The following is a 16,936-nucleotide window of genomic DNA, read 5'->3' on the forward strand; positions in this document are numbered from 1 at the left end:
ACAACCTGCCCATCCATTCACATGATATCTACGCTGCTTTTGCTTGTCAGTGGCAGAGTTGCATAGTTGCTACACAGACCATGTGACTTGCAAAGCCTGAAATATTTATTTTCTGACTCTTTAGAGAAAGTTTGCCAACCACTGCTCTAGAGTGGAGCTCACCAGATGAAATCCACCTCTAACCCTTCAGAGCTTCAATAAAGAGCTTCAATAAGCTTTCTAGTACCTTGCTCAAAAACCTGAATGGACAGTTAGGCATCACTTGACACAAAGAGAAAGCCCTTTTCATGAAAGGGAGAGTCAAAATTAAATGAGCAAAACAACAACAAAAAGATCATGCAAGAAATAGAACAAGTGGTTTTTTAAAGCTAACAAATTGGAAGGCTCAGGCAACGACAGAGGAAGCCCTATTCTCACATTTCCGTTAATAAAGAAGACATATTTCTTATTGGTGAGTGGCAAGAGTTCAACATCAATTGATTCCCATTTTAAAAACGAGTATACATGCATTCACCAAGTCCCTACTTCTGGCGTTTGACGAGTAAGGGGCAGCTACTTCAGGAAGCTAAGTAGATTAAATGTTTGCTTTGCAGAGCACTCCCCCAGCAGATGGATGGGTGTCTAGATTTGGGGCAAATGGCAGCCAGCTGGACTGCAAGTCCAGGCTACAATATGTTCTCTCCCCTGGCTCTACTGACAATAAAGCTGTTAGTTTTATCTGTATCTGACTGCAGTTTATAATTCTAATCAGAATTCCAAGGACTGAGGAATGTGATATATCAGCCTCCTTAACTCTGAACACGTGAAGCACTAAGGCTGTGGCTTGAGCTCAGGCCTCCAAATGGTGAGGATGCTACTTTTTAATCTGACAGATAGATAAATATGAGATGTTGCATTCATAAAATAAAACAAGTTACTGTATGAAAGGAGCAATCAGAGAACAAGAAGGAACTCTTTGAAATTTAAAATATAGCTGAAATAAAAATTTTAATAGCAGAGTTAGAAGATAAAGTCGAAAAACTCTCAAAGATAGACTCAAAAGAAAAAAAAAAAAAAAAAAAGCAAAAAACGTAACTGAGATCAGTCCAGGAAGAATAATATCTGACTAACAGAAATTATAGAGAGGGGCTTCCCTGGTGGTGCAGTGGTTAAGAATCCGCCTGCCAATTCAGGGGACACGGGTTCGATCCCTGGTCCGGGAAGATCCCACATGCCGCGGAGCAGCTAAGCACATGCACCACAACTACTGAGTCTATGCTCTAGAGCCTGCGAGCCACAACTACTGAGTCCATGTGCCACAACTACTGAAGCCCATCCACCTAGAGCCCATGCTCCACAACAAGAGAAACCACCGCAATGAGAAGCCCACGCACCACAATGAAGAGTAGCTCCTGCCCGCTGCAACTAGAGAAAGCCTGCACACAGCAACGAAGACCCAACACAGCCAATAAATTAAATAAATTAATTAATTTTAAAAAAAATTATAGAAGAAACTAAGGGGAAGAAATTATCAAAGAAAATTCTCCATAGCTAAGAACACAGATCAAAAGTCTATAACATGCTCTGTAGAATGAATTTCACAAAGAGATCCACTAAGAAACCCCATAGTGAAATTTTACAATATGAGAAATAGAGAAAATATTCTAAGTTTCTAGAGCGGGAAAGCACAAGTCATAAACAAAGGAATAATCATCAATGTGGTAGCAGCCCTCTTAACAGCAACAACACAGGCTAGATTATGGTGAAAATACTTTCAAAGGGAAAAATTTCCATTTAGAATTTTAGACCCAGCTATCAACCATGAGGTGAGAATAATGACATTTTCAGACATCTAATGATTCGAAAATTTTGTCCTTATGTGTCCATTCTTAGGAAACTACTACAGGATATGCTCAAGCAAACTGAACATTTTTAAGCAAAAAGGAGGAAGTTTTGGGTTCCAGACATGGGTTCTGGATCCTACCAGAAGAGGGATAGAAAAAGTCTGGTAGAACACCTTTGCAGCAGTCCTGAAAAATCGGTCCAGATGGGTGCAAAAGTAAGAACAGCTCCAGGAAGGAGTTTCTTGATGGAGGAATGCAAGAGGGGCAGGGAGGGAGAAGACTCAAACAAATGAATGATATGAAAGAAATCTGTAATTCTTTTGGAGCTCTATGTGGAAATTATGTAAGTGAAAAAGCAAAGCAATTTCACTAAAAGGAAAACAAGAATATACGATAAAGGAAATGTATTCATAGTAAACTTAGCTCTAACTGAACAATATTTACATAGTTTTATATTACATAAATTCCTATTAAATATACTGATATCCATACTGGGAGGAGAGGGAAAGACTATAAGATCCAAGTCTTTATCATAAAAAAGTCAATAGGGGACTTCCCTGGTGGTCCAGTGGTAAAGAATCCACCTTCCAATTCAGGGGACACGGGTTTGATCCCTGGTCGGGGAACTAAGATCCCACATGCCGCGGGGCAACTAAGCCCGCGTGCTCTAGAGCCTGCATGCCACAACTAGAGAGAAGCCTGCACGCTGCAACAAAAGATCCCACGTGCCTCAACAAAGATCCCGTGTGCCGCAAAAATAAACTAAGTCAATAGATGATAATATAATTCAATATCTAAGTTCCAGAGTTAATAAATTGCAACAGTACATTCTTTAGAAATATGCATGTTAGCTACCCAAGGAAATCAGAGTGGTTGCCTGTAATTATATTAAAAGCCTGTCTCATTAAAATCTATCTTGGAATTACTCTGAACTGTATAAAAAGGATTTTAAAGATTCAGTTGACAGTTTTAAGCTATCCAAGACTATTTTTCTCTTTTTTGGTTCCTTTCCTCACTTCAAATCATGATTATTCCTCATGGGCTGTCCTCCAGATGAATCAGGGGTAAGTCATGTTGTCTTTTGTGTGGATATCTACCCAGGAATACTTGTCTCACTCATCAAAACTTACTAAGGAAATTCACACCTGTTCTCTCCTCGTTACAATTTAATTTTTAATTGTTGGCCATTATTTTAGCCTACCAAAGCTATGTGACCAACTTAAACATCCTAACCACTTCTACAAATAAGGCTACTTCTCTCCTTCTACCACCACCACCCCAGCCAGAGTTATCATCATCACCTTCCACAGGGCGTTATTGGTCCCCCCATATCATTGTCAGTGCTCTTTAAAAAATGCAAATCTGGACTTCCCTGGTGGTGCAGTGGTTAAGAATCCGCCTGCCAGTGCAGGGGACACAGGTTCAATCCCTGGTCTGGGAAGATCCCACAGGCCACAGAGCGACTGAGCCCGTGCGCCACAACTACAGAGCCTGCGCTCTAGAGCCTGCGAGCCACACAACTGCTGAGCCCATGCACCACAACTACTGAAGCCCATGCACCCTAGAGCCTGCGCACCACAACTACTGAGTCTGCCTGCTGCAACCACTGAAGCCTGCGTGCCTAGAGCCTGGGTTCCGCAACAAGAGAAGCCACCGCAATGAGAAGCCCTCGTACAGCACCAAAGAGTAGCCCCCACTCTGCACAACTAGAGAAAGCCCCTGCACAGCAATGAAGACCCAATAAAGCCAAAATAAAATAAAATAAATTTAAAAATAAATAATTAAAAATGCAAATCTGACTTCACAAAAGCAAATCCCTGTTCTACTTCCCACCTATCTTAACTTCTTAATGGCTCCCCATTGCTCATAGGACATCCTTAACATGGCCTACAAAAGCGTGATTTGGCCCATCTATTTCATCAGCTTCATCATTACTTTTTTTTTCTCTGCCATTCACAGGAACTGCAAAGCTTTAAGCGATATGCGCTTTTCTTCAGGCCCTTTGCATATGCCTTGTCATCAATTTGGGATTGTTCTTGCATCCCCTTCTTTCATCTAATTTTTTTCCCTCAGACTTTATAGAGTTCAACTATCATGTCCCTAAGGAATGAACTGCTGGGAACCAAAAAAAAAAAAAAAAAAAGAGAAGTTCTCCCTTTTATCAGTGGTTCAACCAACATTATTTGGTATCTATTATATATATTACATGTCAGGCTTTATCCGAGGATTAGTTTCACTTGGAGAAGGAAGCCTTTCTTGTCTCCCCCAACCCTCCAGACTATTTTAGTGCTACATACTCTCATGATTTCTGTTACTTTTCCTTTTAAGCACTCATTTCAACTGTAACTTAATAACTATAATTGTGTACTTTGTGGTTCATTTCCTATCTCTTCCACTAGAAACACAAGCTTGTTGCCAATGGGTCCAGCACAGTTTGTTGCTGATAGTATGCACTCAGCAAATACTTGTAAAATAACTGAATTTGCAAAAACTAAAAGTAATGAACCAGTGTCAATACCAAGTGATCTCCAAGACAAACAGTATGACAGGAAAAAAAAGAGGTAGAATCCAATGCTTTAAGCTCAGGAAAGGAGTGCAGAATGTAGCCTGTGATTCCTTCATCTCTGCAGTACCAAACTCCACCTGTTCACTTGATTCATTCATTCTTACGGTCACATTCTCTACCCGGTTTCCAGAACCACTCTACCTCAGAAATCCCACACAGTCCTCTGACTTTATCACTCCACTACTCCACTTCCGCCACTCTCATTCTACTTGCTCTCCCACTTCATGGAGACCTCTGAACTTTGATCCTTCCATTTTCTCTCAGTCCAGCTCTTCAACTATACCCCCAACAAACTCCCGCCCCTGGCTCACTGATGAGTCACTCCTGCTGTGCAGCTGAGTGCTGCTGGGAAAAATAATGCCGTTTGGCATCTTCACAATCCTCCACATTGTAGCCAGTGAGTGCTTTTTCTGAACCACAACCCTGAGGATATTTACTGTTTAAAGCCCTTCCAAACTCTTAAATATGCTTTTTAGGCCCTTTATTATCTGCTTTTCTCTCTAGCTTCACTACTCAGCATTTCAGTACTCTGTTGTCTCTCTTCCCGCCCTTGCCACTCTCCCTGATTCTCATTTATTTCTCAACTCAACCACAATCTGGCTTTGCTCTCATCCTCCCTGAAACAACTCTCCCTAAAATTTACCATTTACATCCTGAATGGCGGGATCAAGCATTTTTCAGTCTCAGTCTTACTGTGGCATTTCACGTGCTGCTCTCTACCTTCCTGAAACTCTCTAATCCCTTAGTTCTGGATTCTTCCCAGGCTCTTCTAATCATTTCACCTGCCTCCATCACAAATGCATATTTTCTTGCTGCACCTTAAATGTTAGTAGCCTCCAAGGTTGTTCTTTGGCTCTGCACTGCTCGCTGTAACTACAACTTACGTGGCTGATGAGTCCCAAATGCAGCCCTTGACCAAACGTCCCCCCGAAAGTGTCATGTTCCCACCTTCTGCACATCACCTGAACATCCCATAGGCACTCACTTTCAACAGATTTAAAATTGAAACTAGTCATCTAAAGTAGAGAAACCCGATAGCTATTCTAGACAACGGCCTTCTTTTACCTTATCAGTCAACTGTCAAGTCTTGCTGTTTTTAGTTCCTAAATACATCTGCAATCTCTCCAATCTTCTTTATCCCTACTATTATCATTATCCTAGTTCAGGCTCTAACCATCCCTGAGACTATATTGCACTAATATCCTCTTCCTGACACCCTTAAATCTATCCTCTAGTAGCAGCCGGAGTGAGCTTTCAGTAATCCCTTGCTTAAGGTCCTTCCACTCCCTACACATTTAAATTCTCGTAATTCTATACTTACCTCTCCTTAGTTCTGTAACTTCATTTTTCGATACTTTACTACCCACACCCTGTGCTGCTCACACTTCAAGTTCCCACTTAGCATGGCTAAATGATTTTATTTACCAAACTTCATGTAACACTTATTTCTGAAACAATGGCTTCAGACTATGTCTTCTGACTTCTCATCAATCCAAGTTTTAGTCTTCTATATTAAGCCAGATAATGTAAAAGATAATTAAAAAGAGAACACATAAAATATTAAATTTTGGGCTTCCCTGGTGGCGCAGTGGTTAAGAATCCGCCTGCCAATGCAGGGGACACGGGTTTGAGCCCTGGTCCAGGAAGATCCCACATGCCGCGGAGCAACTAAGCCCATGCGCCACAACTACTGAGCCTGCGCTCTAGAGCCCACAAGCCACAACTACTGAAGCCTGTGCACCTAGAGCCCGTGCTCTGCAACAAGAGAAGCCACTGCAATGAGAAGCCTGTGCATAGCAACAAAGACTAGCCCCCACTCACCGCAACTAGAGAAAGCCCGGGCGCAGCAACGAAGACCCAACGCAGCCAAAAAATAAATTAAATATATATATATACATACTACATTTTACCATATCCATTTATCTAACAGGATGGTGGGCATCTCAAAAGTTACATTTAGCCATCAAGTAGCCTTCATTCAGATTTCAACGTGTGCCTGAAGAATGACCTGACGAAATCTTCCTTATTAAGCACATCTGGAGGGTTGCTCTTGGCTCACTCTTGGCTCTAAGTAAGTATGTAGCTTATAGGTAACAAGTCACCTCTTTGAGCTTCAACTTCACCTTAAAAAGAAGGGTTTGGATTAGAAAGGATCTCTTAACTTGTAATCCGTAGGTTTTCAAGTCAGGTCATTCATACATAGACCTGGGTGGGGTAACCATAAATCCCTTGAAATTGTATGCACAATTCTGGATATAAATTTGTTCAGTTTTCTAAGGAGAGAGAGTTCATGGTTTTCATTAGGTTCTCAAAGAAGTTCATGAATTACAAAGTGGTTAAGAACATCTGGATTAAAGGATTTCTCAGATTCCTCAGATTGTGTAATTCTGTATTTTTAAAACTATGGAATGTGCAGATCCACTGTTGGTTTAGCTTTTATGACAAACCTAGATTATAATTACTTTTCCCTTTCATTTCAGAATCTAAATCTAATAAGGGTAAGCCTAAATTATAATTCTAGGCAAGTTATGATCAAGCCAAACTTACAGGCATGTCTTAGCAGAAGAAAGGCTAATGTCAAAGGTGAAGACCCTAGAACTACTTGACAAAGTAACACAAAATAACTTTTCATTTCTAAGTGTCTAAGTGACTGAGATTAAACAATGACTGAAAAAAATAACAAATACAAACACAGAGGCAAAATTCCATTCAGCAAAAACTGTAATGCCTATGAACTATAGAGTAAAAAATAATCAGTTTGTAGTCCACTTATTTCAAACAATAATTAACACAAAAGTTTCTAACAGAGGGACTATAATCCTAGGGTATCCCCTGTTATCTATTTAAACCTCTGTTTCCTTACTTCAGTTCTTTATCTCCAATTGCTTGCTTGGCATTTGCCAAGTAGAATTCAAAGGATGTTTATCACCATCTGTCTGAAAACTAGACCTATCTCCTTACTTCATTATCTCTGTAATGGTACCTCTGTTCTAATTATCCACGCTCAAGAATACATGAGTTTGGATGAGAGACAACGACTCTTAAATGTACAATAAATTCAGGTAAGAAAAATGATTACAAACCAGAAAATAACTGTTATCCCTCTATTTAGAATTAACTATTTTCTTAAGAATCCAAAGACTTTATTCATGAAAAATTTGCAAATAAAAGGCAGATGAAGATCCATATAAAAACTAAAAAAGGACGTATTTTGAGGAAAGTGAAAATATGAACACTTACTGGATACTTGAGGTCAAGGAGTATTTAACATTTAAAGATATTTTTATAGATGAAATAATATGATGCCTCAGATTTGTTTCAGAAAAATGAGGGAGAGGAGTGTATAGGGTATAATGCAAACAAGCTTGATCAGAAATTCAGAATTGATTGAAACTGAGTGGTAACTACATGGTGGTTCCATAACAAAAAGTTAAAAGTTAAATTCTGATGAGAAAAAAAAATTGTGTGCATATGGCATCACTATGAGCAACGAAGCCATACACAACGGGAGTCTTAAAAAGGAAGGGTGGGTTGGTGGTTTTCTCTTGGTTGTCATGCAAAACGTATGAGGATTTTATGACCACTTGGTCAATATACTATACAAACTGCAATTTGGTCAGTGACCTTTCTATCATACCAAATTTACACACAAATGTTTCTCAGATGGGACCAATAGGACAAGTGAATTAAAAAAACCTTCACATAAATAAAAATAAAATCAATTTGTGTAATAAGTATCTCCTATGACAAAAATTAGCGAAGGGTTAAACTTCATAAATAGTTTTAAAATGAGCAAGGCAAAAGGTTCACACAAGCAGAACTTTTGTAGAGCAAACATTACTATCGAATGTTTCAAATTATTATTTTTAATGGGTAAACTGATGCATTTTATATTTGCAAAAGTAATCTTATTCCAGTTGATATCAATATTTCTAAAGATGCAGACTACATGGACATTAAGATAGGGACCAGGATGAGTGCTTTATGCAACTAAAAATGGTGTGTGGGAGAGGGAGAACCATACACCTTCTTGGTTAAATTCACTTTCTAAATGAAGGTATGATAAATTTGCTTGCTGGTCATGAAATCTATTGGGTTGGCCAAAAAGACTTACCTGTCTTCATGAAACAGACTACAGTTGTTACACATTGCCGTGTCCTTCAGTTTACCTGCTAACAATTCAAATACTCAACATATTAACAGAATAAGCCATATACTACTTTCCCCTAAAAGTTCAGAATTTCTTCTCCTAGAGATTACTAAATTCTATTTCCTGAATTTGTATCTTGGTACGGATTTTTTAAAAAATGACCCATTCGTCAAAACAACAAATAATTTAAATAAGAAAATATTAAATTTCATATTAATATAAAAAGTGAAGGCATACTTAGAAATGTTCATTTCAAATATAACCTCTTTTCAATACAAATCAATAAAACATGGTACAGCTTACTACTTATCAACAAACTATAGATTGAAATTTGTATATTCCCAATACACTTCAAAATTTTGATTTTGTACAATTGACTGCCAAGGCCTTAACTTATTTTAGTGTTAAGACCTAAAATCACATTTGAGAAATCTACTTTTTGAAAACCTTGGTTTGTATATTTAAGGGTTTCATCAATTATATCAATATTAATATATTAATAGCTAAAATATTGGAGCTTAGCATAGATGGAAAATTCCTGAAGACAGCAATTCATCTATGACCAACCAAGCTAACAGAAGCATTACTCTAAATAGGATCCCCAAGTATATATACTCCAAGGATCCTTTAAGAACTGTTTACTTTCAAGAGGGATCCTCTCCTTTAATGCTTGATGTTCAATTAACTTAAGAGTAGTGAGATGCAATTACTCCAACTCCAAATTTAAATCCCTATTATAACACTTAAAAGCAGATTACTAAATCCTGCTGAGCCTCAGTTTTCCTTATCTACAAAATGGGGAAAAAAGATTTAACTAGCAGAGTTTTTGTAAAAATTAAAAGACACCATGGGGACTTGCCCGGTGGTGAAGTGGTTAAGAATCCACCTGCCAATGCAGGAGACACAGGTTCGAGTCCTGGTCCAGGAAGATCCCACATGCCGCGGAGCAACTAAGCCCGTGTGCCACAACTACTGAGCCTCTGTTTCTAGACCCCGCGTGCCACAACTGAAGAGCACGTGCCTAGGGCCCATGCTCCGCAACGAGAAGCCACCTCGATGAGAAGTCCACGCACTGCAGAGTAGCCCCCACTCGCCGCAACTAGAGAAAGCCCGCATGCAGCAACGAAGACCCAACGCAGCCAAAAACAAACAAACAAATAAATAAATGTTCCTTTAAAAAAAAACAAACACCATGCATCACTGAATGTCAGCATTCAAAACTGGCTGTTTTTTTTTTACCCACATCTCTATTCTTTAAAATTCTAGAGGCTGGGTTTTACATTCTACTTTTCCTAACTGGTATTTTACTCTTATTGATATATCATTGTTGTTTTCAAAAGCCACCTCAAATCTTTTGCTGATAAAACTCCAGAGGCGAAAAAACCCAATCTATAATAGTTTTGTCCCACGTAGTTCATGGTAAAAAGGAAGAGGAAACATGCAATTAAGTGGAAGAAAAAGAAGAATGAGAAAACATTTCCTTCAAGAAAATGTTCTGAAATAATTCCACATAGGAAATGGATCCTGTAAAGGTATTTTCATAGTGGTTTAATAGGTGTTCACAAAAAGGTATTTTATGGCAATGTCACTCTTCCTCACAAATTGAGTATCTTCATTTATTGGCCAATTTCATAAAACTTAACATTCTAGAGGTCAGATTTAAAAAGCTGACTTAAAAATAGTACATATTTTTAAAAAGACTTAACTTTGAAACAGACCTCATCCCCTGTAAATTTTAGGCATTACTATTTCTGAGCATCAACTATGCAAATCAACTAATTAAATACCCACCTCCCCATCTGTAGTAACAGATAAATGACAACTGCTCCCAAAAGATGTATAAAACATTTAGAATAGAAAATGAGTAAACATCTCAACTAGTAAAATTATTCCTTTTTCAGCATTAAAAAATAACTTGTGAAAAATGTAATGTTATTATGAAGTGTCATAGTCATCTCAATTCTATTTTGAAAATAACACATGGCATAATTTTAACTAAGAGAAATGCTAGTTTTCCAAAATAGCATGACTGTTACCTTTCCCCAAGACTGTTATCTTTTCCCAAGGTTTAAAAAATAAATATTACCATCATGACATTACTAGAAAGAAATTGAAGCATACAAGGAATAAACTATAGTTTCTTTTTATATCAAAATGTACTCTTGAAAATGTGTTTGGCACAGTGCTAAATCATATATAGTTAATACTAAATATTGCAGGATACAATAAAACCCTGGAATTAACTGTTTACACCCTCTTATGGGAATGAAAATAATAGATACCAATTATTCAGAAGTCAGCCTATACAAACTGTATAAACAATATTTCATGTTTTGTTTTGAAAACCAGTGATATAATAAATTTTACATAAAAGACTGCAAAATAATATAAATGGATTTAAACAGATCTTTACAATAAGAAATTCAAATGGAAACAGACAAGTAACAAAGAGAAGTAAAAAAATTTATTGCAGTATTCGCTCCACCAGATTGCCTGGGGATCCCTTTTCTTGTATTGTTTTCAGGGTGACCTAATACATCAAAATCTACATTTACAAAAACTCCTTCTGCAGATAGGTCATAGATACTGCATGCTTTTTTTTTTTTTTTTTTTTCCAACAGAATAAATTATATATCCAGGAGATTCTGCCATTTTACAGCCTGGAAAAAACAATGCTTCCCTGGAAACTGGGCTAAGCTAAAGAAAGCCATCCGCTGCTAGGTTAAACTCCAAGAACACTTTATTAAGAACATTAACAGACTAATTTCCAACATTCACTTGTTTATTTTTTAAACAGAAAGTTTTTTTTCCAAGATATAAACAATTTTTGTTAAACTATAATACAGTGGGAGTAAAAATGAACTGAGAATCTGTTTCTGCTGCACAACAGCGAAGGGAGCTCCCACAAAAATGTTTTGCCCAACATTTCCTTCTTTTGTTCCTGCATCCCAGGTTCCATTCTTACTCTTCATAAAACTGATTTTTTTTTGCCAGAATGTTGATATTTCAAGTTTTTCTGCCTTTAAAAAAAAACTCCTGTAAATTTGGCTGCATGTACAAATTCATTAGCTGGAAGTCCCGTCCTTGGCGGCATACAGGGATCGTAAAGTCTGAACAACTTTATTAGTCAGCTTATTAGCACTCGTTAGAGCAATTTTTTTGTAAATAATGTCTGACTCTTTAATAGTGTCTACCCAAGGCACCAGTTTGCGGCCATCACGGCGCTTAGCCTCAGTCCAGGAGCCACTGTAGGAGCCTGCCATCCACTGAACACTGAAGCCATTGCTGGTTTTCTGTACTACTCTTGCAATTTGTGGTCGATCTTTGTACTTTGGACAGCAAATAGCGATGACATCCATGACGTCAACACTTTCATTCATCTGTGCTGCCAACTCCGTAGAGTCTGAATTTCGTTTTGACCTTCTCAATGACTAAAACATTGGGAGGGGGGAAAAAAGACCAAGTGTTACACAAAATAATTTTAGTGAAATTATTGTTTTTATTGCTTTTAATCCCTTGACGCCGGGAGTTGGGATTTCCCAGCACACTTCCATTGCCGGCAATGAGACGCACCGTGACCGCCAGCGCCAAGGGGTTAACATATACTTGTAAAACCATGTAACTCTTAATTTGTACCCGTGTCTTTACTCTTATTGATATATAAAATTATATATACATATGAACCATAAAGCTACATAAAACTTATCAACAATAAAAAAGGATAACACACATTAATACAATCCAAAGAAAAATTAATAACCCTTTATGCTGGATAAATCTCATTTCTGTTTTTTTCTTTTTTATTGTCTTTTATGTTAAACTTTCTACAAAAGGATGTATAAATGGATAAGTAGAGAATTTCTATCTACAAAATGTTTTCTCTCATAAGTATTACATTACTTGGTGTACATTTAATAGACTGACATATATAAGCACATAAAAATCATTTTACGTAATACGCTGCGAAATACGTTGACTCCTCCTCCGCCTCACCCCTGAAGTGCCTCCTCCTCTATCCTCCCCATCACTTTCATCATCTTCTGTCTCTGCTGCTGCATTATTTTTAGGGCTGCCTCCTCCAAGCAGCGAGGTAATTGCTTTGTTCCGAGCATTTGTGCTAGCTGACACCTCCCCTTCTTCTTCCTCTTCATCAGGGTCCAGATGTTCCATGAGAAGTTTGAACTACAAAAATTAGATATTAATTTAGAATTTTAAGTAAATTTTTTCAAACAAGACTGCCAAATTCCTAAATGTTTTCCTTTATTTAAAATTTTTTCCTAAATGTTTTCCATGGTAGTGGTTTGGTGTGGGTGAAACAGACTTTAGCTATTGTCCAAGTTGGGGGCTGGCAAACATTTTCTGTAAAGAGCCAGATAGTAAGTATTTTTGGCTTTGCAGGCCAAAATGCAATACAAAAATGAATGGGCATGGCTGTTTCAATAAAACTTTATTTTACACAAACAGGCAGTTGGTCAGATTTGGCCCATAAGCCAGATGTTGCGGACCCTGATCCAAGTTATCAAGCAGCCAAGTGATTACTAATTATTGACAGACTTTTAAACATTTCTGCCCCCATTTTCTGCTCTCCACCAAGACAAGAGGATACAACAGGAAACAAAAAATGTTGAAGAATTTTAAAGAACTAAAATAAATGTCAAATTTAGAGTACAAGGTTTGCAGTCTATGAATAATATGAAAACCACTGTGTACATTACATTCTTGGTCAAAAAAAGTCATTATTAGTTGTGTTCAACTACCAGCTTTAAGTAGATTAAAATTAAAGACTTTATTTTTACTTTTTAGGACAATCTCAAAAATTTTTTGAAAACATTAAAAAACTTTTATTCTGGTAAAATATACATAACATAAAATTTACCATTTAAAAGTGTTTAATTCATTGACAGTAAGTATATTCACACTGTTGTACAATCATCACCACAGTCACTTCAAAAACTTTTTCATCATCCCCCAAAGAAACTCAATCTGTACCCATTCAATACTCCCCCCCATTCCTGAGACAGTGGATGTAAGAAGAACTACAATCCTGCAGCCTGTGAAATGAAAACCACAACCACAGAGAGACAAAATGAAAAGGCAGAGAATTATGTCCCAGATGAAGGAACGAGATAAAACCGAGAAAAACAACTAAATAAAGTGGAGATAGGCAACCTTCCAGAAAAAGAATTCAGAATAATGACAGTGAAGATGATCCAGGACCTTGGAAAAAGAATGGAGGCAAGGATTGAGAAGATGAAAGCAATGTTTAACAAAGACCTAGAAGAATTAATGAACAAATTGAGATGAATACAATAACTGAAATGAAAAATATGCTAGACGTAATCAATAGCTGAATAAGAGGCAGAAGAACGGATAAGTGACCTGGAAGACAGAATGGTGGAAATCACTGCCACGGAACAGAATAAAGAAAAAAGAATGTAAAGAAATGAAGACAGCCTAAGAGATCTATGGGACAACATTAAATGCACCAACATTTGCATTATAGGGGTGCCAGAAGGAGAAGAGACAGAGAAAGGACCAGAGAAAATATTTGAAGAGATTATAGTTGAAAACTTCCCTAACATGGCAAAGGAAATAGCCACCCAAGTCCAGGAAGTGCAGAGTCGCAGGCAGGATAAACCCAAGGACAAATATTCCAAGATACACAGTAATCAAATTTACAAAAATTAAAGACAAAGAAAAATTATTAAAAGCAACAAGGGAAGAATGACAAATAACATACAAGGGAACTCCCATAAGGTTAACAGCTGATTTCTCAGCAGAAACGCTGCAAGCCAGAAGGCAGTGGCACGATATATTTAAAGTGATGAAAGGGAATAACCTACAACCAAGAATACTCTACCCAGCAAGGCTCTCATTCAGATTCCACAGAGAAATCAAAAGCTTTACAGACAAGCAAAAGCTAAGAGAATTCAGCAACACCAGACCAGCTTTGCAACAAATGCTAAAGGAACTCCTCTAGGTGGGAAAGAGACTAGCAACTTAAAACAATCTTGTACATATTCAGACTGCTATATCAAAACCTCATGGGAACAGCAAACCCCAAAGCTACAATAGATACAGAAAAAAGAAAAAGCAACCCAAACATAACACTAAAGATGGTCATCAAACCACAAAAGAAGAGAACAAAAGAGGAAAGAAAGAAGACCTACAGAAACAAACCGAAAACAATTAAGAAAATGGCAAAAGGAACACACATACCGATAATTACTTTAAATGTAAATGGATTAAATGTGCCAACCAAAAGACACAGGCTCACTGAATGGATACAAAAACAAGACCCATATATATGCTGTCTACAAGAGACCCACTTCAGACCTAGGGACACATACAGATTGAAAGTGAGGGGATGGAAGAAGGTATTCCATGCAAATGGAAATCAAAAGAAAGCTGCAGTAGCAATACACATATAGGACAAAATAGACTTTAAAATAAAGACTGTTACAAGAGACAAAGAAGGACACTACATAACAATCAAGGAATCAATCCAAGAAGAAGGTATAACAATTGTAAACATATATGCACCCAACTTAGGAGCACCACAATATATAAGGCAAATACTAACAGCCATAAAGGGAGAAATTTACAGTAACACAATAATAGTGGGGGACTTTTAACACTCCACTTTCATCAATGGACAGATCAGCCACACATAAAATCAGTAAGGAAACACAGTCCTTAAATGACACATTAGATCAGATGGACTTAACTGATATTTATAGAGCACTCCATCCAAAAGCAGAATACACATTTTTCTGAAGTGCACATGGAATATTCTCCAGGACTGACCACATCCTGGGCCATAAAGTGAGCCTTGGTAAATTTAAGAAAACTGAAATCATATCAAGCATCTTTTCTGACCACAACACTGTGAGATTAAAAATAAACTCCAATAAAAAGACTATAAAAACACAAATACGTGGAGGCTAAACAATATGCTACTAAACAACCAATGGATCACTGAAGAAATCAAAGAGGAAATAAAAAAAATATCTAGAGACAAATGAAAATGAGAGCATAACAATCCAAAACCTATGGGATACAGTAAAAGCAGTTCAAAGAGGAAAGTTTATAGCAATACAACCTTACTTTTGGGAAACAAGAAAAATCTCAAATAAACAACCTAACCATACACATAAAGCAACTAGAGAAAGAACAACAAACAAAACTGAAAGTTAGTAGAAGGAAAGAAATCATAAAGATCAGAGCAGAGACAAATGAAATAGAGACAAAGAAGACAAGAGCAAAGATCAATGAAACTAAAAGCTGGTTCTTTGAAAAGATAAACAAAACTGATAAACCTTTAGCCAGACTCATCAAGAAAAAAAGGGAGAGGACTCAAATCAATAAAATGAAAAAGGAGAAGTTACAGCTGACACCACAGAAATACAAAGGATCATAAGAGACTACTATATGCAACTGTATGCCAATAAAATAGACAACCTGGAAGAAATGGACAAATTCTTACAAAGGTACAGTCTCCCCAGACTGAACCAGGAATAATTAGAAAATATGAACCAATTACAAGCACTGAAATTGAAACTGTAATTTAAAAACTCCCGGGCTTCCCTGGTGGCTCAGTGGTTGAGAATCCGCCTGCCAATGCAGGTGACATGGGTTCCAGCCCTGGTCTGGGAAGATCCCACATGCCATGGAGTGGCTGGGCCCGTGAGCCACAACTGCTGAGCCTGCACTCTAGAGCCTGCGAGCTACAACTACTGAGCCCACGTGCCACAACTACTGAAGCCCGCATGCCTAGAGCCCATCCGTGCTCTGCAACAAGAGAGGCCACTGCAGTGAGAGGCCTGTGCACTGCAGCGAAGAGTAGCCCCCCTTGCTACTAAAAGCCCGCGTGCAGCAACAAAGACCCAACGCAGCCAAAAAACAAACAAACAAACAAAAACTCCCCAAAAACGGAAGTTCCGGCCCTGATGGCTTCACAGGCAAATTCTATCAAACATTTAGAGAAGAGCTAACACCTATCCTTCTGAAACTGTTCCCAAAAAGTGCAGAGGAAGGAAAACTCCCAAACTCATTCTGTGAGGTCACCATTACCCTGATACCAAAACCAGACAAAGATACCACTAAAAAAGAAAATTACAGGCCACTATCACTGATGAACGTACATGCAAAAATCCTCAACAAAATACTAGCAATTCGAATTCAACAATACATTAAAAGGATCATACATCATGATCAAGTGGGATTTATCCTAGGGATGCAAGGAGTTTTCAATATCCACATATCAATCAGTGTGATACACCACATCAACAAACTGACAAAAACCATATGATCAGGACTTCCCTGGTGGCGCAGTGGTTAAAAATCTGCCTGCCAATGCAGGGGACACAGGTTTGAGCCCTGGTCTGGGAAGATCCC

The 16,936-nt window shown here is 37.8% G+C and overlaps 1 protein-coding gene across 5 annotated transcripts in view; it reads right to left on the reverse strand.

Moving 5' to 3' along the window:
* Positions 1-10,150: 10,150 nt before the first annotated feature.
* Positions 10,151-16,936, reverse strand: part of NIPBL (NIPBL cohesin loading factor) — a 191,663-nt gene continuing 184,877 nt past the window's right edge. For 3 of the 5 annotated variants that reach the window (XM_060009584.1, XM_060009583.1, XM_060009581.1), the window contains exons 46-47: positions 12,533-12,721; positions 10,151-11,970 (exon numbers count right to left, since the gene is read on the reverse strand). In XM_060009584.1, the coding sequence (XP_059865567.1) occupies positions 11,605-11,970; positions 12,533-12,721 (555 nt within the window). In that variant the 3' untranslated portion in view covers positions 10,151-11,604. Of the gene's footprint in view, positions 11,971-12,491; positions 12,722-16,936 lie in introns of all 5 variants that reach the window. The other 2 variants (XM_060009586.1, XM_060009585.1) reach the window with 2 other exon arrangements.

This window comes from Delphinus delphis, chromosome 3 (assembly GCF_949987515.2).
Source record: "Delphinus delphis chromosome 3, mDelDel1.2, whole genome shotgun sequence".
NCBI classification, from domain to species: domain Eukaryota; kingdom Metazoa; phylum Chordata; class Mammalia; order Artiodactyla; family Delphinidae; genus Delphinus; species Delphinus delphis.